This window comes from Haliaeetus leucocephalus, unplaced genomic scaffold (assembly GCF_000737465.1).
Source record: "Haliaeetus leucocephalus isolate CR32 unplaced genomic scaffold, Haliaeetus_leucocephalus-4.0 Scaffold687, whole genome shotgun sequence".
NCBI classification, from domain to species: domain Eukaryota; kingdom Metazoa; phylum Chordata; class Aves; order Accipitriformes; family Accipitridae; genus Haliaeetus; species Haliaeetus leucocephalus.
The window spans coordinates 5497894-5512997 of NW_010973123.1; the positions used below are offsets into that span (position 1 = coordinate 5497894).

The 15104-nt window shown below is 38.6% G+C and overlaps 1 protein-coding gene across 2 annotated transcripts in view; it reads left to right on the forward strand.

Annotated features, from left to right (window-relative positions):
- Positions 1-15104, forward strand: part of CTNNA3 (catenin (cadherin-associated protein), alpha 3) — a 529775-nt gene that overhangs the window by 462910 nt on the left and 51761 nt on the right. For both annotated transcript variants that reach the window (XM_010579986.1, XM_010579985.1), the window contains exon 15: positions 2965-3146. In XM_010579986.1, coding sequence (XP_010578288.1) covers positions 2965-3146 — 182 coding nt within the window. The remainder of the gene's footprint in view (positions 1-2964; positions 3147-15104) is intronic.

The window sequence follows — 15104 nt, forward strand, 5'->3', positions numbered from 1 at the left end:
TTTGTAACCTACCAAATTGTAATAAAACAGAGTTTTCCTCTTTTCTGTAGTTACATGACACACTGCAACCTACAAAGCAGGAAGTGTTAAATAATTTTCAAAGGGAGGTTCTTACCTTAAAAAGGGTGTCTGGCTTGCCTCTGTCTCAGACAGAAGGAGTTTTCGGTAACACAAACAATTGCTTGAGCGTACTTTGCTTCTTTCCGTTGCTTTTCTTTCCTTCCTGATTCCCCGTATGTGTTAAGAATTTTTGTAGCATGGATCTGGCCAGTAATTTTTTTTTTTTTTTTTTTTTTTGGGGGGGGAAATGTCAGGAGAGAAAAAATGCATGTCAGTGTAAGACTTGGAGAGAATAATCCTAAGTTTATATGAAAGTCAGTTCCTTTGAGTGGAGCCAGGGGCAAAGGTAGGAAAAAGGCCAGTTCTTTGGGTTGAGATCTCATTGGTGAATAATACACCAGTGAGAGAAGAGTCAAAATCTTCACCAAGTAGTTACTCCCTATGTGTCCTCTATTTTTATCATGTGTACAATTTGTTCTGACATTAAAATGTCAGTATCTGTGATAGCGAATTGACTGAAACTTGGAAGGGGCTGAAATGAAAACACCAATCTCACATGGTAAGTCAAGTTGCAAATGAGACAATGCAAATAATCCCAGTGTTGGGAGACTCCCAGCTATGAGGGATAAATAGCCTTCTGAAGAGTTAATTCAAGGAAATTAAAGAAAAAAATACATACTGGTTTTTTTTAATAGAAGAAAGAAAAATATCAAAAATGTAACTTCTCCTCTCACTTAATTTTAACTCTATTATCTGCTACTGCAGTAAAAAACATTTTGTCTTAGAAGTAATGAAAAAATCATTTTCTTCTGGTGGACAAAATAAGCCTGCACTCATGTAATAGCAGTCATTCAATTTAGATCTTTATTTCACACTTACCATTATGTTGTCTGTTTTGATACAAAATCATATCTGCACTTAAAAGGCTGTGTATACAATTGTTTTATTTTGTTGCTGTAAATGGTTTTAAAGCAGTAAGAGGAAAATGAAAGAAGAGTCAAGGTCAGAATTGTAGTTTCCTTTGCCCCTTTGTTCCAGTGGATAATGTGTCTCATTCCACCTGAAACTCAGTATTGTTGGCACATAGCAGGATACTGTATGTCACTGTTCCCTCATTAAAATGTCATCTTTCTAGTGGTTTCCAGATCTAGGCCTGTGTTCTTGAACTCAAAACAGTATTGAAGCTGGGGGCTACGAAATACCATAAGCATCCACCAATCAGCAAATACATATTAGATTATAAAAAAGGGGTACTTCAGTTCTCTTGACTCTGTAGCCCAACTCTTATTTTTCACTGTTTCATACCTTTCCCAGCAAGCTTATCCTGCAGCCATGAGGAAAATGTGTCTTGGTCTTCTCTGATCTGTTTTAGGTTGTTTTTTTTTAACAAAACAGGAAAAGCATTTCTTAAAATAGTTACACTTTCTAATTCTGTGACTGCAATTATAACATAGTTACACTTTGGGAGACCCGTAATTTCCAGTAATTCATATAAATGGGAAAATTAACCTTGTGACAGAGTGATTCCAGCATAAATAAAATCTCTGAAATGGCATGGCTTGAAAAACATAGCACTACATATTAAACTGCTTATCCATTATACTAATCATAAGTAATTCAGCCACTGCCTTGACTTTCTGTTTTATGGATAGTATATAATGTTTTATAAACAAGAATAAGTCACAAAATATTTATTGTTTAATTGCAGTATAATTGCAGTGTGTTAGTAGTTGCTGTATGTAACTGTGAGTTCCTCAAGGCCTGCAATGCAAGGGCTGGACCACTTCACAGAGAAGGTCCCAGATAAAAACCGCCACGGCAGTAGAGCCATCAAGACAAACAGGCCAAAAGGTCTCCTCACTTCCTGTGGTAGAAAGTATTGTGAAGGGCCAGGACGGGCATATGGCCACAAAATATCTTGGCCCCTGTCTGCTTTCTGGCCTGTTTCTGACACAGGAAGTATATCTGACCCTTGTCTGGAGCAGGCTGATAATCTTGCTCATAAAGAATATTAAGTAAAATGTTTCTCTCACCATGCTGCATTTTCAGAGGTTGTTTCACTCTTTATATATTAAATACTTCACTAATGCTTAAATGTAGGAAGAATACATGCATAGAGTATAGATCAAATCTTCTGATTCCGTAGTCTGAACTTGCACAAAACACACTGCTTTTCTAGCTATACTCATCCTCTACTTGAAACAGGTTTAGCAGGTGGAATGGTTGCAAACAGTCCAATCTGGAGCCGCAGCCAAATACAGGCCTGTGTCCTGCCTGAGCCCAGGTTGGATGTGGCTTTATTTGAATACTGGAAGTTTTCCTGTTGACATTTGAGATACTTTTTTGGTAACCTTATTCACATACTGATTTCTGACACGTTCATCTGTTTATTTATCTTTTTCAAAGACAGAAGATGCATATTTGAACAAAAAGGTCCTTCTCAGTTTTAAAAATTATATTATAGAACCTTCTCAGGAGAGAGGGCAAACATACCTGAAAGTTTTAGGACAATTAAACCTTTTCATTTATTCTTTCGTACCGGAAAGAATATTGCATTTCATAACCTGCATATACTTAAAAACACTTAGGCTCCTTCATCCCTAAGAAACTCTATCAGTCATATTTCATAAAGGCTCTTAGGAAGACTTCATTCTTCTTTATTTCATTATGTTAATATTAATGGTTTTGGGGTCACCACTCTCCCCATTACTCTGATGTAATTTATTTGGCCCAACCCAATGATAGCATACAGATTTTGAAATTCCGAAGTGCTCAGGCTGGAACAGTTGGCTCAGGCCACAGTAAGTTTAAACTATATATTTAATAATACCCACTGATTTTGTTTAAAAAACAAAAAACACTCTGAGATAGATGTTTTGCTAATCAAATTATTTTATGTTTCAGGCCAAGATGACTCAACTGCCAGAGGCTGAAAAGGAAAAGATAGCTGAGCAAGTGGCTGACTTCAAAAAAGTCAAGAGTAAGCTTGATGCAGAGATTGAAATATGGGACGATACCAGCAATGACATCATTGTTTTGGCCAAGAGGATGTGTGTGATTATGATGGAGATGACTGACTTCACAAGGTAATTATACAAAAAAAGGGTCTTCAATATTTATAAATATTGGAGGCCATTGTTATATTGTTACAGCAGGAAATACTGGGTTTTTAATGTCAGGTGACAGCATCTTTACAAAATTGAGTGGCTAAGCTAATGTAGTAAACTTTAGCACACCAGCTAGTAGTACTGAAATGTTGGAAAGGAGGTTTGAAGTTTTGAACCATGCATGTCCTTAATTTTTTTTTCCTTTGTCCTTTTTTATTCATTTGGTTGGTTGAAGGTTTTGCACATTTTTTAGCGCTTTATTTCTGCTCTCAATGAAAGGGGGGAAAGTAACAAAATAATCTTGATTCTAAGTTGTAGTTCTGTCTCATCTATTGTTCCTTCTACTTGTACCATACCATGCTGTCAAGCATAAAACATACTGTACAGACCATATGTACAGACACATTCAGACTCATGCATATTTTATATCACATTACTTGCTGTTGCTTTCATTAGAACTGTATCATGCTGCTATACGTAGTTTTAAAGAATGAAGCACCCTATAGCACATAGCTGCCAAAGCTGGTATTTTTCTCTGCTGCCAGTATATGTTCTATGATACTTGTATATAGGAAACAATCTTAAGTTCAGGAGCTTTTTCTGCCATGCACTGAATAAATGTTTAGTAAATTTCATCAATTAATTGTACCAAAGGGAGGTGCTGGTGGGCTTTTTTTTCCCATCTGGTTGTTGCGAATGAGCAGTTTGAACCACTTAAAAGAATTCACCATCAAAGGTATCAGCAAGAATGATTTAATAGGAATTTATAAAAGCATGACCTCACAGAGTTCAATGGCAAGTGGCAAGGTTCGCTCTATTACTTAAGTGCACAAAGGAAAATGAAGTTAGAATCATACTAGAATCCAGAGACTGAAAACACCAAAGTGTGGGGGATAAACATACAAAGAAAGATTAAGTTAGATTTGATTTTTCATGATTTGTACAAATATTGGGGATACAGAAAGGTAGGGGAGACCCTCCCATTGGGTCACGAGGTTCAGAGAAGACCCCCTTGCTTTCTAAACTCCTGCTGGAGTTTAGGTGTGCTTGGATCTACTCCTAGTCCCAGACTTGGTCAATGGCTTATGTCTAAGGGATTATGTGTGTAGCAGCAGTCTGAGGTTCATTTAGAGTTTGAGGTAAATGACAAGATTTAGTAACACTTAATCACTGATTAACAATTACAAAGCAATTCAATAGACTATGCCTAGGTTAATTCACGCATGTGCACACAAAGATACAAAGATAGATATATATAAAAACAGAGGTATACCTGTTAAAAAATTCCCCTCGAATTCAGTGAAATATTCATGTCAAATGTCTCAGCATTTTTCAACGGGCAAAGGGTTGAGCCTCAAGGAGTAAAGGGTATGAGCCCAGGTCCCATTGTCAGCTTTCGGCAACCGTCCTCCGATTTTTGCAGTAAGTCATGATCTAAGCAACAGGAGTCTCAGGCACAGTTCCAGGTGACAGGAGCCCTGGGTGCAGTTAGGGTGTGCCTAATGGTTCTGACTCACTGTACCATAGCCAGGATAAGAAAGTATTGAGCTGTCCCAACTCACTGTGTGAAAACACAGTGTTGGCTGGTCCTGACATCGCAACGTGGCAGGGGGGAAGGGAGGGGGCTGCACCACGACACTGGTTACTAATAAAATAGTTGCTGATAGGTAGGTGAAGCCTTAAAACACAACCACTCTTGCAAGACACTTCACATCTCATAAAATAAGTCCTTTCATGTAAGATACAAAGAAAAACCTAAGCCTCTTGGACAAATTCTTCAGGTGTGTAAATTAACAGAGATGCATAGAGCTGAACCAGCTAACAAAGCTGGGGTCTGGCTTAGGCCTGTTCTGGTGAAGACAGTTGTTGCATTTTATCATGCTAGCACTTCCCAAATTCACCTTTGTGTGAGAGAGATTTGAAGACTTGCATGTTGAACTCTGGAATCCTTTTATTCGTTTTAAGAGTATATGATTTATATTGAGACCTTTGAAAAAGAACATATTGTGCCATAAAGTCAGTCTTTACAATTAAAGTCACCTCGCTCACCAGAGTTCTTTAAATTATTAGCTTTAGATTAATCAAGATTAACAAGGCCAGTTCATAGTCTTAGTTTTGCATCTGTGGCTGTCTGTTGAACACAGCATAATCTGCAGTTCCGAGTCAAAGAGCAGCTCTTGTCCAGTGTTGCTGATATCCAGAGAGTCTACAGAGAACTCTGAAATTACTCATGTCAAATAACTTGAAGGTAAAATTAAAATCTATTGGGAAGAGAGAGCAGAAATGCTAGCCTTTACTTCAGAGTATGGTAAGGAACTACATTATTGGAAGATGGATTTTGATTATTCTCTCCCAAATTTTAGGAAATACATTACTCTTTTTACTTCATAGATACTTAGACTATAATTTGAGATATGCAAGTATATACAAGTATATACTGCTGTATTATGAGTTTGATGCTCAAGTTGTAATTTCTTGGGGGTAGGACTATCCTACCAAGTCTTTTGTTGAGTTTCTAGGACTGTTAGTAACAGAAACCAAGGTCATCCTGTAAGACAATAATGGTCTTACGAGATACTTCTGTATCTTACATAACTTTACCTCATGTCTTTATAAAACTGGTTTTGAGTACGTCCTTCAGCTATATGTTTTCAAGTTTTGTTTCTTCCTTAAGGATGCCAGACAAGGTCTTGTAAAGTAAAGGTTTGTATCTGTCCAAACAATAGGTGAACTCAGGTGGATCTTCCCCTTCCTCTTACTGTTGCTCTATCAAAGGTAGCAGTTAAGTGCTGAGGAACACAGCTGGCTTTCTCACTTCCTTCTCTGTGAAAATCTGGGGATGAATAGTGCAGACGCCACAGCAAGCACCGGCTCACCTCACCCTTAGGGTTTGAGCTCTCTACTCTGTAATTCCAAGTTCTTGGACATGGAAGAAATAAAAGATTCTGAAATTTTATATTTGTTACATCAGAAGCTTCCCAGGCAAATAGTAAATTTCCTTATTTGAGTCATTTGTTACCTAAGCTGGTTTCTGTTTTCCTACAAAGGTATTACCTTGCATTAATTTTTATTTAATCTCAATGAGCGCTTTCCAAAGCTTTAGTTTTTCAAGGTCATCTTAGCATCTTAGTGTGTTTGCCTGTGTGTATTACCATGAACATTTATGCAACAGTTATATATTCAACTGAAAACAAGTTAACGTTGGTATCAAAATAATTCATTATTCAGACAGAAGATAACGGGAATGATGATGGCATAAAGTATCGATGTGTATGCCTCAGATCATTAACAAAAATACTTTGGGATGACTTCAGTGAAGGCCAGTGATAATCTGTGATTGCTCAGCGGGAGTTAGGACCGGTGTAAAGAGTAATCATGTGAAGTAGCTTATTATGGCTTAGCTTCCTTATTAGATTATACAGGCAGCTGCCTCTGCGCTTTTTTGAGTCTTCGCAGAAGGGAACTGCAGAACCTCATTTGAAACAATTCTTACCCTACTGAACATTCATGAGCATGTCCTCTGCAGATAGACACTAGGCCAGGCTACTGTAATTTTATGTAGCATATTTTTCCAGCTTTCTTTAAACTTTGTATGTGCTACATGACATAAGCTTACTAAAACTTGATGAACTTTGCTCCAGTGAACCATCCTATAAATCATTGTCATAGAAAACTTATACTTGACAGATGGAAAAGTAATTGAGCAAGAGCAGAAATCTACTGTTAGAAGTTTGTAGCAGCTAGCAGCAGCTGCTAATCGGTGGTATGAACATGATAATTAGGCCTGTTTATGCAAAACTGGTTATACTGATTACTGGAATCGGTTAAAAATTCCATTTTATTTGCAGTAGTAAGCTTTGGCCCTGACAGGCAGAGGTGGAGGCAGTGGATAACAGACATTTGCTCTGCTGAAAGTGTGACCCCCTGTTCCTGTTTGGACTCCACCAGACTTCTTGGTTGTTGGGCGATAACATAAGACGTTCCTGCCAATTTTATTCTGTCTGTTCACTGAAGGTTGTTGCTGCTAAAAATGAGGGAATTTGGCAAAGGTTTCTTTCCTGAATTTTACTTTGCTGAAAATGAACTGGACTGTAGTTTTAGTTTCTTTAGGGGAGGCTACAGTGAATAAGGGAAAAAGAACAAGGAGTATGAAATTGTTCCTATATTGCCATGGCTTCAATAGCAAAGGCATTCAGCAAAGCTGAGAAACAAATGAGGTATCAGTGGGTCTGCTGATGTTTTCTGTCTGTCTTCAGCCTGTAGCTGCAGCACCATTTCTTTCTCCTGAAATACCATCCTGGCTCTGCTAGCTTCCACAGCGTTGACCAGAAACCTGTACTTCTCCCTCTGTCTGTATGCAGAAATGAGCAGAGTCTGGGAGATGGTTCCCTTGTGCCTGTCACTCATCATCCTCTTCTGAATATACAGGAGAGGTGCTTTTTCACTTCTCTGTTCAAAGGGGCTGGACATTTTCAGAGCACCTTATTGGGTCAGGATCTGTCCAGAGTGCGTATCTGCATCTCCTTTGAAAGCCTGCTGTGCAGAACTGTACAGAACAGAGTTTATTTGGTTTTCTGATACCTTAGGGATTCACTCAAGATAGCAGGACATTTGGTTTCTTTGGCTAGAGGGGGTTTAAACTTACTTTTCACCTTGCAGAGTATTAGGCTATAAATTACTGGGAATTGTGGGATTTACTTTAACACCATCCCGTGGATACTTCCCTATGCAGAAGAGGAGTTTGCTTGGCTAGTGTTTAGGGATTGCAGTTGCTGTTCCAAAAACTGCATATGTATTTGTTAAATATTCATCAGATAGTTTGAGGACAGGAAGATGAATATTAGGTTCCTCCTTTCCACAAAGCCATCATTTCTGTAGTCCTCACACACAGTGTACCCTGTAGCTCACTTCTTAGTGAGCGGTGGCAATAGACATGGATTGATATTTCTGTGCACTGAAGTCATACTTGGCCTAAATTGCCACCTTGGTGAGGGTTGATCGGTTATGTTACGGAGAAGGGAAAGCAGGATTTCAGTTCTTGGTTCAGCCTTTGAAAGGCTTCTCTTTCTTGGGTGAGGATGAGATACAAGGATTCCTTTGTCCATGGTTTTTCCTACTGGCCATCTTAGATGACTTCCTGATGAGCATTTTGCTTTGTGTAGATCCCATTTTGAACTACTTAACTGTCATTTACAGGGTGTCCCACAGTCTTAACAGTGCAGTGTGTGTGATGTGATGAAGATGTATGTAAGTGCTGTGGTGTTCGCTTAGTTGCACCTAAGTCCCTTTGTAGTCTCAGATGTCTGACATCCGAAATGCCGTAAGTGTACAAGGACCATTAGTAACTTGAAAACTCAGTCCAAAACTTAGGCCTACTGTTTTAAAAATAGAAGTAGTTAATTCTGGTTTTGAGCTTCTAGTTTTCCAGCAGTGACAGATCTGTCCTGCTGTGTGGGAATATACTATTTTTAAAGGAGTAGCTTCTGTATAGGCAATGAATGAGTTTTCTTCCTTTAAATTGAGCTTTTAAGTGAACATAATTCCTGGAAAGGATCTATATAAACACAGAGCAGTCAATTAATTTAACTCTCTGCTTAGACTTCAGTATATGTGATATTGTTTCATTGTATTGATGGGTGGTATGTAAATGAAAGATGAGAACAGAAATGGCATCTGAACAGGCAGACTTCTAGGGGAGTAAGAGGAGGCTAGTTTGGATTTGGGACATAGGATCTATCTGGGAAGCAGATACTGTGCACTGTATTTTAGTTTTAAATCTTGGCCTGTGAACCAGTTGGTTCACCCCAAACAAAAGAGAACATAGAAAGATTTGACATTAAAGAAAACACAGTTTTATGGAACAAGGAACTCTGAAGTGCTTACAAACAACTATGTTAGCATACAACCAGCATATATGACTCGAGAGTTGTCTTAAGAAAGGCTGGTTACAATTTCTTAAGCAATTAATTCAAAGCATCCCTCTAACTTTTAGAGTTACTATTTTTCAAAGCTGTATTTTACAGAAACTGAACAGGTAGCTAATAAACAGGCTTGGATACATCATTGATTTAGTGTCCCAAATGCACTCATTTTTCCTCTCTATGAGAAAATACTTTTTTTCCCAAGCTTACATTATTGGTAAGAAACCTTGCAGGGCTTTTGAAATAACTGCTTATTTATGTGTTTATCTCAAATACAGGTATGAATTGTGTTTTTAAACAAGTGAAAAAGTGTGGACAAAAGTAACCCAAAGACCGCATTGGGTTAGGGAAATAAATACACACACACGTGTGTGTATATGTATTCTCCTTAGGAAGCAACACTGCTATACAGTAGTCTCTATTCTCCACCAGTGTTTTGGAATGTACAATAGGCACAATTACCTCTAAAAGGAATGGAAGGGTAAAAGAATAGGGATTTTGGTATGTATAAACATACATGTGTGCTTTCTTCCTCGTATCCTGTCACATTACGTTTTCCCGGTGCAAAAGCATGAATAGTCACTGATAGAAAATGTCTAAGTTTAAAAAGAAGTTAGAGCTTTTAATTTTATGGGAAAAAATGTATTTAATCACATGGGTCAGTCACACATCAATGTTTTGTCCTTTTGCTATGTCTTCTGTAGAGGTGAATAGCAAGAAATTGCTTCATCTGCTGTAATAGTTTTCATAATATTCTGGTGAAAGTATTCTAATTTATCTGCTGGTTGACTAAAAATGTACAAGAAAAATCCTGGGGTTGTGGTTTTGTTTTTTTTTTTCCTTAGGCTTTATGTATAAACGGAGCAGGATTTTTTTTTTTTTCCGTTGCCACAGCAGATTTATAATTAGGAAGGTACGTACCAATAAACAGACACAAATCTCCTTTTGCTCATATAAAGGAATGTGTATCTATTCAAAGTGCTTAGGATCAGAACACTGGAATTTTTTATTCATACTGAGAAAGTAGCAAGAAAGGGTCAGTGGTTTAAGCAGAAAGGGAGGTCTGTCATGAACTTATTGAGAATAATTTTAGTGGATGGCCTTACTGTTTGAGTCTTGCTTGCCGCAGACAGTTCCTTCATAGTAACAGAGAACTGCAGGGTGTCTTCACTGCAAGTTTTTCACAGCACTTTGCTGATAGGAAAGATACTACCAGGTCCTCAGATGAGATTTGGGCATACAAGGCAGAGCTTGCTGCCATGTCTGAGGTGATTTTAAAGATATGCCAGGGAGAGACCAGCTCTGATAACTGACTTCTGCTAGGCTGTTTCACAGCATGTCCTAATGGCATACAGTCCATGGATTCAGGATTCACAGCACCTGGTTAAAGTCTCTGTGACAATCCCTTTCAGTTTTCTGTGGTATAAACAGTAAATGAGAATCACTGGGCTTCTACCCCTACCCGTTTTGTAGGGTATGTCAAGATTCCAAATGGGGCCACATGAATGCTTTCTTTGGGGGGGGGGGGGGGGGAGTGCAGCTCTTAGCAAACTGTTCAGAAAATGTCTCATATTTGCTCTTGATACTTGACATTTGTTTCTAAAATGGCATCAATATCAGAGTTAATATTAGAAAAATATTAAAAATGGCAAAACAAATTAACAAGATGTGGAAAAATAAAATCTAGCAGTCACCCCCCAAAAGCTGTCCCCCTTTATCCTTACAGTAAGCCTAAATATAATTCTGCTTCTACCTCTGGTACTTCCAAGGACTGCAGCTTAGCCTAAACTTTTCTTGCTGTAGTACTCGTGGTTAAGACCAAGTGCAGCTGCCCAATCTAGCAAGTCTCCTCACCTGATAAGAGCCACAGTCTTCAGCTTTAATTTTTCTGCTCTCCCTGGTCTTCTAGTCTTTGCTTGGAAAAGCAAGAGGGGGGATCTAAAAAGATGGGAAGGCAAGGTCGCAGTTCTGTAGTTACTGAGATTTGAAGAGACCATGGGACAAAAAGGTGATGATGGAAGAGGAAAGAAGAGGGATACTATTCCTATTCAAGTTTATCCATGAAGCTCCTCACCATAACTCACTATTTGATTTACCTTTCCTGGTGTTCTTTTCCTTTTCGGAGTTACCCATGATACTCCTAGCTTCCCTTCAGCAGCCAGATACTTCTGAAATACTGTGGAGCTTTTCCATTGCACCCTAAAATCCACTGACTTCCTTGCCTTTTTCTGGTCCCTCCTAGCCCTCAGATTTCTATCAGTTCCATCGAGCTCCCAGCTCTCTTACTCAGTCTTCTCCCTGGTCACCAACCCAGTTTGTTACCACCACAAAAGATAATGGTTCCTCTATTACTAAAACCCTGAACTAAGTGCCATTACATCTACAGTTCTACTTCAGATATATAAAAAAATTTCCCCTTTCCCTCCCTTCATTGCTCAGAGAATTCATAGGTCAGCATTATTTCATTAAACAGTCTAGGCTGCTTTTGAGAGTCTATAGCTACTCAGTGTTTGCATTATAAGATGCAAGAAAACAAAAAACTTCTATTTTAAAATTAAGTATTTCATCAAAAATCACCCAAAGATTGAAGGTTGTAAAAGTTCTGTCAACAGTGACATTGTCAAGCTGAGTCATCAGAAAGGAAAGAGTTATTTGGGACAGAATTACTTTGGGCAAAGTAGGTGAACCCTCCTTAGGGTTCTATCTTAAGAGCAACTTTTACTAGAGTTAATTATATAAAGACGTTCTTTCAGATAAATTTATTTCTAAAGCATGTATAATTTAGTTGCGTGTGCATTTTTGCATGTGTTTTATCATACATTCTTTGATAAACAGAACCGCCAGGATTTACTTGTTACAACATAGTAGATTAAGCAGATAAATTTTGCTGTTAAAATGAGCAGGAGAATTGTATTAGCTAGAGTAGCATAAATGCTATTTAAGATTTTGCAGTACTTGCAGGATACTGACTGTCCAGCCAGAACTACATGTAGTAGCCTCAGGCAGTTGTTACCCTCAAGTAGAAACATGGTCTCTCAGATTTGTGATGAATTGTTGAGATGTGTCAAGTTAAATCATATCATGTAACACAGAATGAGCTGATACTGCTCATTCTTCGTGAATGTCACAGAGCTTCTAAAATGTATACAAATTCAACTTTTAACAAATAAGTGAGAATTTTGAGGGCAAAAAATCCTGTATCTGTCTTCCTGCCCATCTCAAAAGATTTTGACTGAGTCTGAATTTCATGCATGGTACTACTGTGTCTTTATTAATGACATTTACATAGACTACGGTAGTTTATATGATACTCATGTGGATGCTCTTTTACCACTTTTACATTAAAAATAGTTTCAGCTGATTCCTAAAGACATACACCAGCAAATATTTAATAAGAAATGGCAATCACTACTCTGGAGGCCTCAATATAATTCTAAAAGGTGTAAGTTCTAAATATTCATCCTCTGATAGTAAAATTTCTCCAAAAAAAATTCCAAATACTAGTTATTTTATACAACCACATATTTCAAAGTGAAAATCACCTTATGGAATGAAGCCTTAGAACCAAAAGAGAAACATTTCAAGCAAAAAAACCCCACCAAAACCAAAAAACCAACCAAAAAAAAAATTAAACAGTTTGGGTCTACTACTCAGAGTGTTGCTCAAAGTACTTAGATATCCAATTTGCCTGCAAGCTGAGTGGATTTTTTCCCCATAGTATGCATAATTAACACCAATAGTACTGTTATTAAACAAACATAGTAAATCATGGATGCATAGTCTGGTTTAGATGCTTTTGTTAGGAATTACAAAGTCAGGATTTACTTTTAGACTGTGACACAAACAGGTTCTAAATGGATAAAGAGTATGCAGCTGAAGAGGAGGTTAGGGGAGAAGATTAACAAATACAACGTTAAGATGCTTGCTGTTTTGCAGGTTAACAAAGCATGTTAAATACTCATAAACCAATACAGTGAACAGCTAATGACCAAAATAATGAGCATAACATTGCTTTCTCTCCTCTGCAGCATTACTGTAACAAAATACAGCTAAACCATCTACAGCTACCTTCAGTAAACAATTTTTTTGCTATTGCTCACAACTGGACTAGAGATACTAAAGAGAATAGATAACTAAAGCTCCATGTCAGCATCAAAGTAGGAAGAGGGTAGGTAAATATGCATACCTATATGCATTGGCTTTGTTTTGTCTCTGCATTTTTGCAGCCTCCTGTTTCTTTTTGCATCATCTCTGTTGTTTGTTTAACCACAACCTTTTTACACACTTCTGTTCTCACCTCTGCTGCATCAAACAAACCACCTGCCTTTACTGTCAAAACCCTTAAGCACACTTCTTTTCTCTCATCTCTCACTCAGTACTGCTGCTGTCTCCAGTCAGCTTATAACATTCATAATACCCTATTCCTTTAACACCTACTAGGTTTCTTTTTTTAAATGGGTCCTTTCAGTGCTGTACTGTGGAAGCTCTTTATTCTCCTTTACATCACAGAAACACTCCAGGTCAAGAAATGGATACTGGCAGACATTGGTTTGCTGGGGTCGCTTGCTAACCAGCAGTCCAGTCTCATCTAGCTGCATCTCAGTGTGTTCCTACTGACTCATAGAAAAAGTGAGGTTAGAAGGGGCCTTTGGAGGACATCTAGTCCAGCCTCTTCAAAGCAGACTTAATTTCTACATCAGATGAACTTGCTCAGGGGCTTGTCCAGTAAAACTTTGAAAATTCCTAAGATTAGAGATTCCAGCATGTCCAGCCTCTCTGGGCAACCTCTAAGTGTTTCACCACCCACAGTAAAGAGGTTTTCCATCTTCATCTAACAGGGATTTTTTAGCTGCAGTTTGTGTGCCAAGCACCTTATGTTTTTTTACTGCATGTCTCTGAGGAAAAAGTCAGTGTCCTCTGTACCCTCCCCTTCAGGTAGTGGAAGAATGCAGATTAGACCCCTCCTTTGCCTTCTTTTCTTGAGGCTGAAGCTTTGTTCCCTCAGCCTCTACTCTATACATGATATGCTCCAGCCCTAAATCTCTGGACTCTCTTCAGATTGTCAGTGTCTCTGTAGCACTGAGGGCCCAGTATTAGGCAGAGGACTCAAGATGCAGCCTTGCAAGAGCCAAGTACAGGGCCGTCACTTCTCTCAGCCTCTTGGCTATGCTTTTAGTAATGCAGCCCATAATGTGGTTTACCTTCACTGTGCAAGGGCACACTGCTAACTCATGTTAGGTCATTTTATGCAAAGTTAATACCTAACCAGTTAGTTCTGCCTCTGTACTGATACATGGAGTTGTTCCATTTCAGGTACAGGACCATGTGTTTTATTTTGTTGAACTTCAGAAGGTTTGTCAGCTCATTCTTTCAGCTTGCTGAGGTCCTCCTGAATGGCAGCCCAACGATTCAAGTATCAGCCATTATCATCTGCAGACTTCTGAGGGCGTGTTCTGTCCCAGCATCCAAGTCATTGATGAAGGTGTTAAACAGCATTAGCCCCGTTGTCAACCACTGAGGAACATGCTTTTAACAACTCATCAAACTTAGAACCACAGACCATTAACACTGTGAGACCAACAATCCAGCCAGCTTTTCACCCACTTTGTAGTCCACCTATGTAGCCATGTCTCTTCAGTTTGTCTACAAGGATACTGTAGCAGACTCAAAACCTTTAAGGTGATCAACAACCACTGCTGTCCCCACATCCACAGAACTAGCCCTTTCATCACAAAAAGCAGTTGGTTTGGCAGACTCACAATTTGGCCTTTGCCCTTCCTAATCATATTCCTGTCCTCAGAATGCCTTCCACGAGGACTTGCTCCATAATTTTCCCTAGGACTGAGGTGAGGCCTTAACCTGTAGGTCTGCAGATCCTCCTTAACTTTTTGAAGATGAACTTGAAGACTAGCATGGAGCTGTCTGTTTCTTCTTTTATGTTAGTTTGGAAGTTCTTTGGCAGCAGGTGCCTAGCATGTACTCCAGTGGGTCCAGGACAGTGTCAGGTTCATGGTAG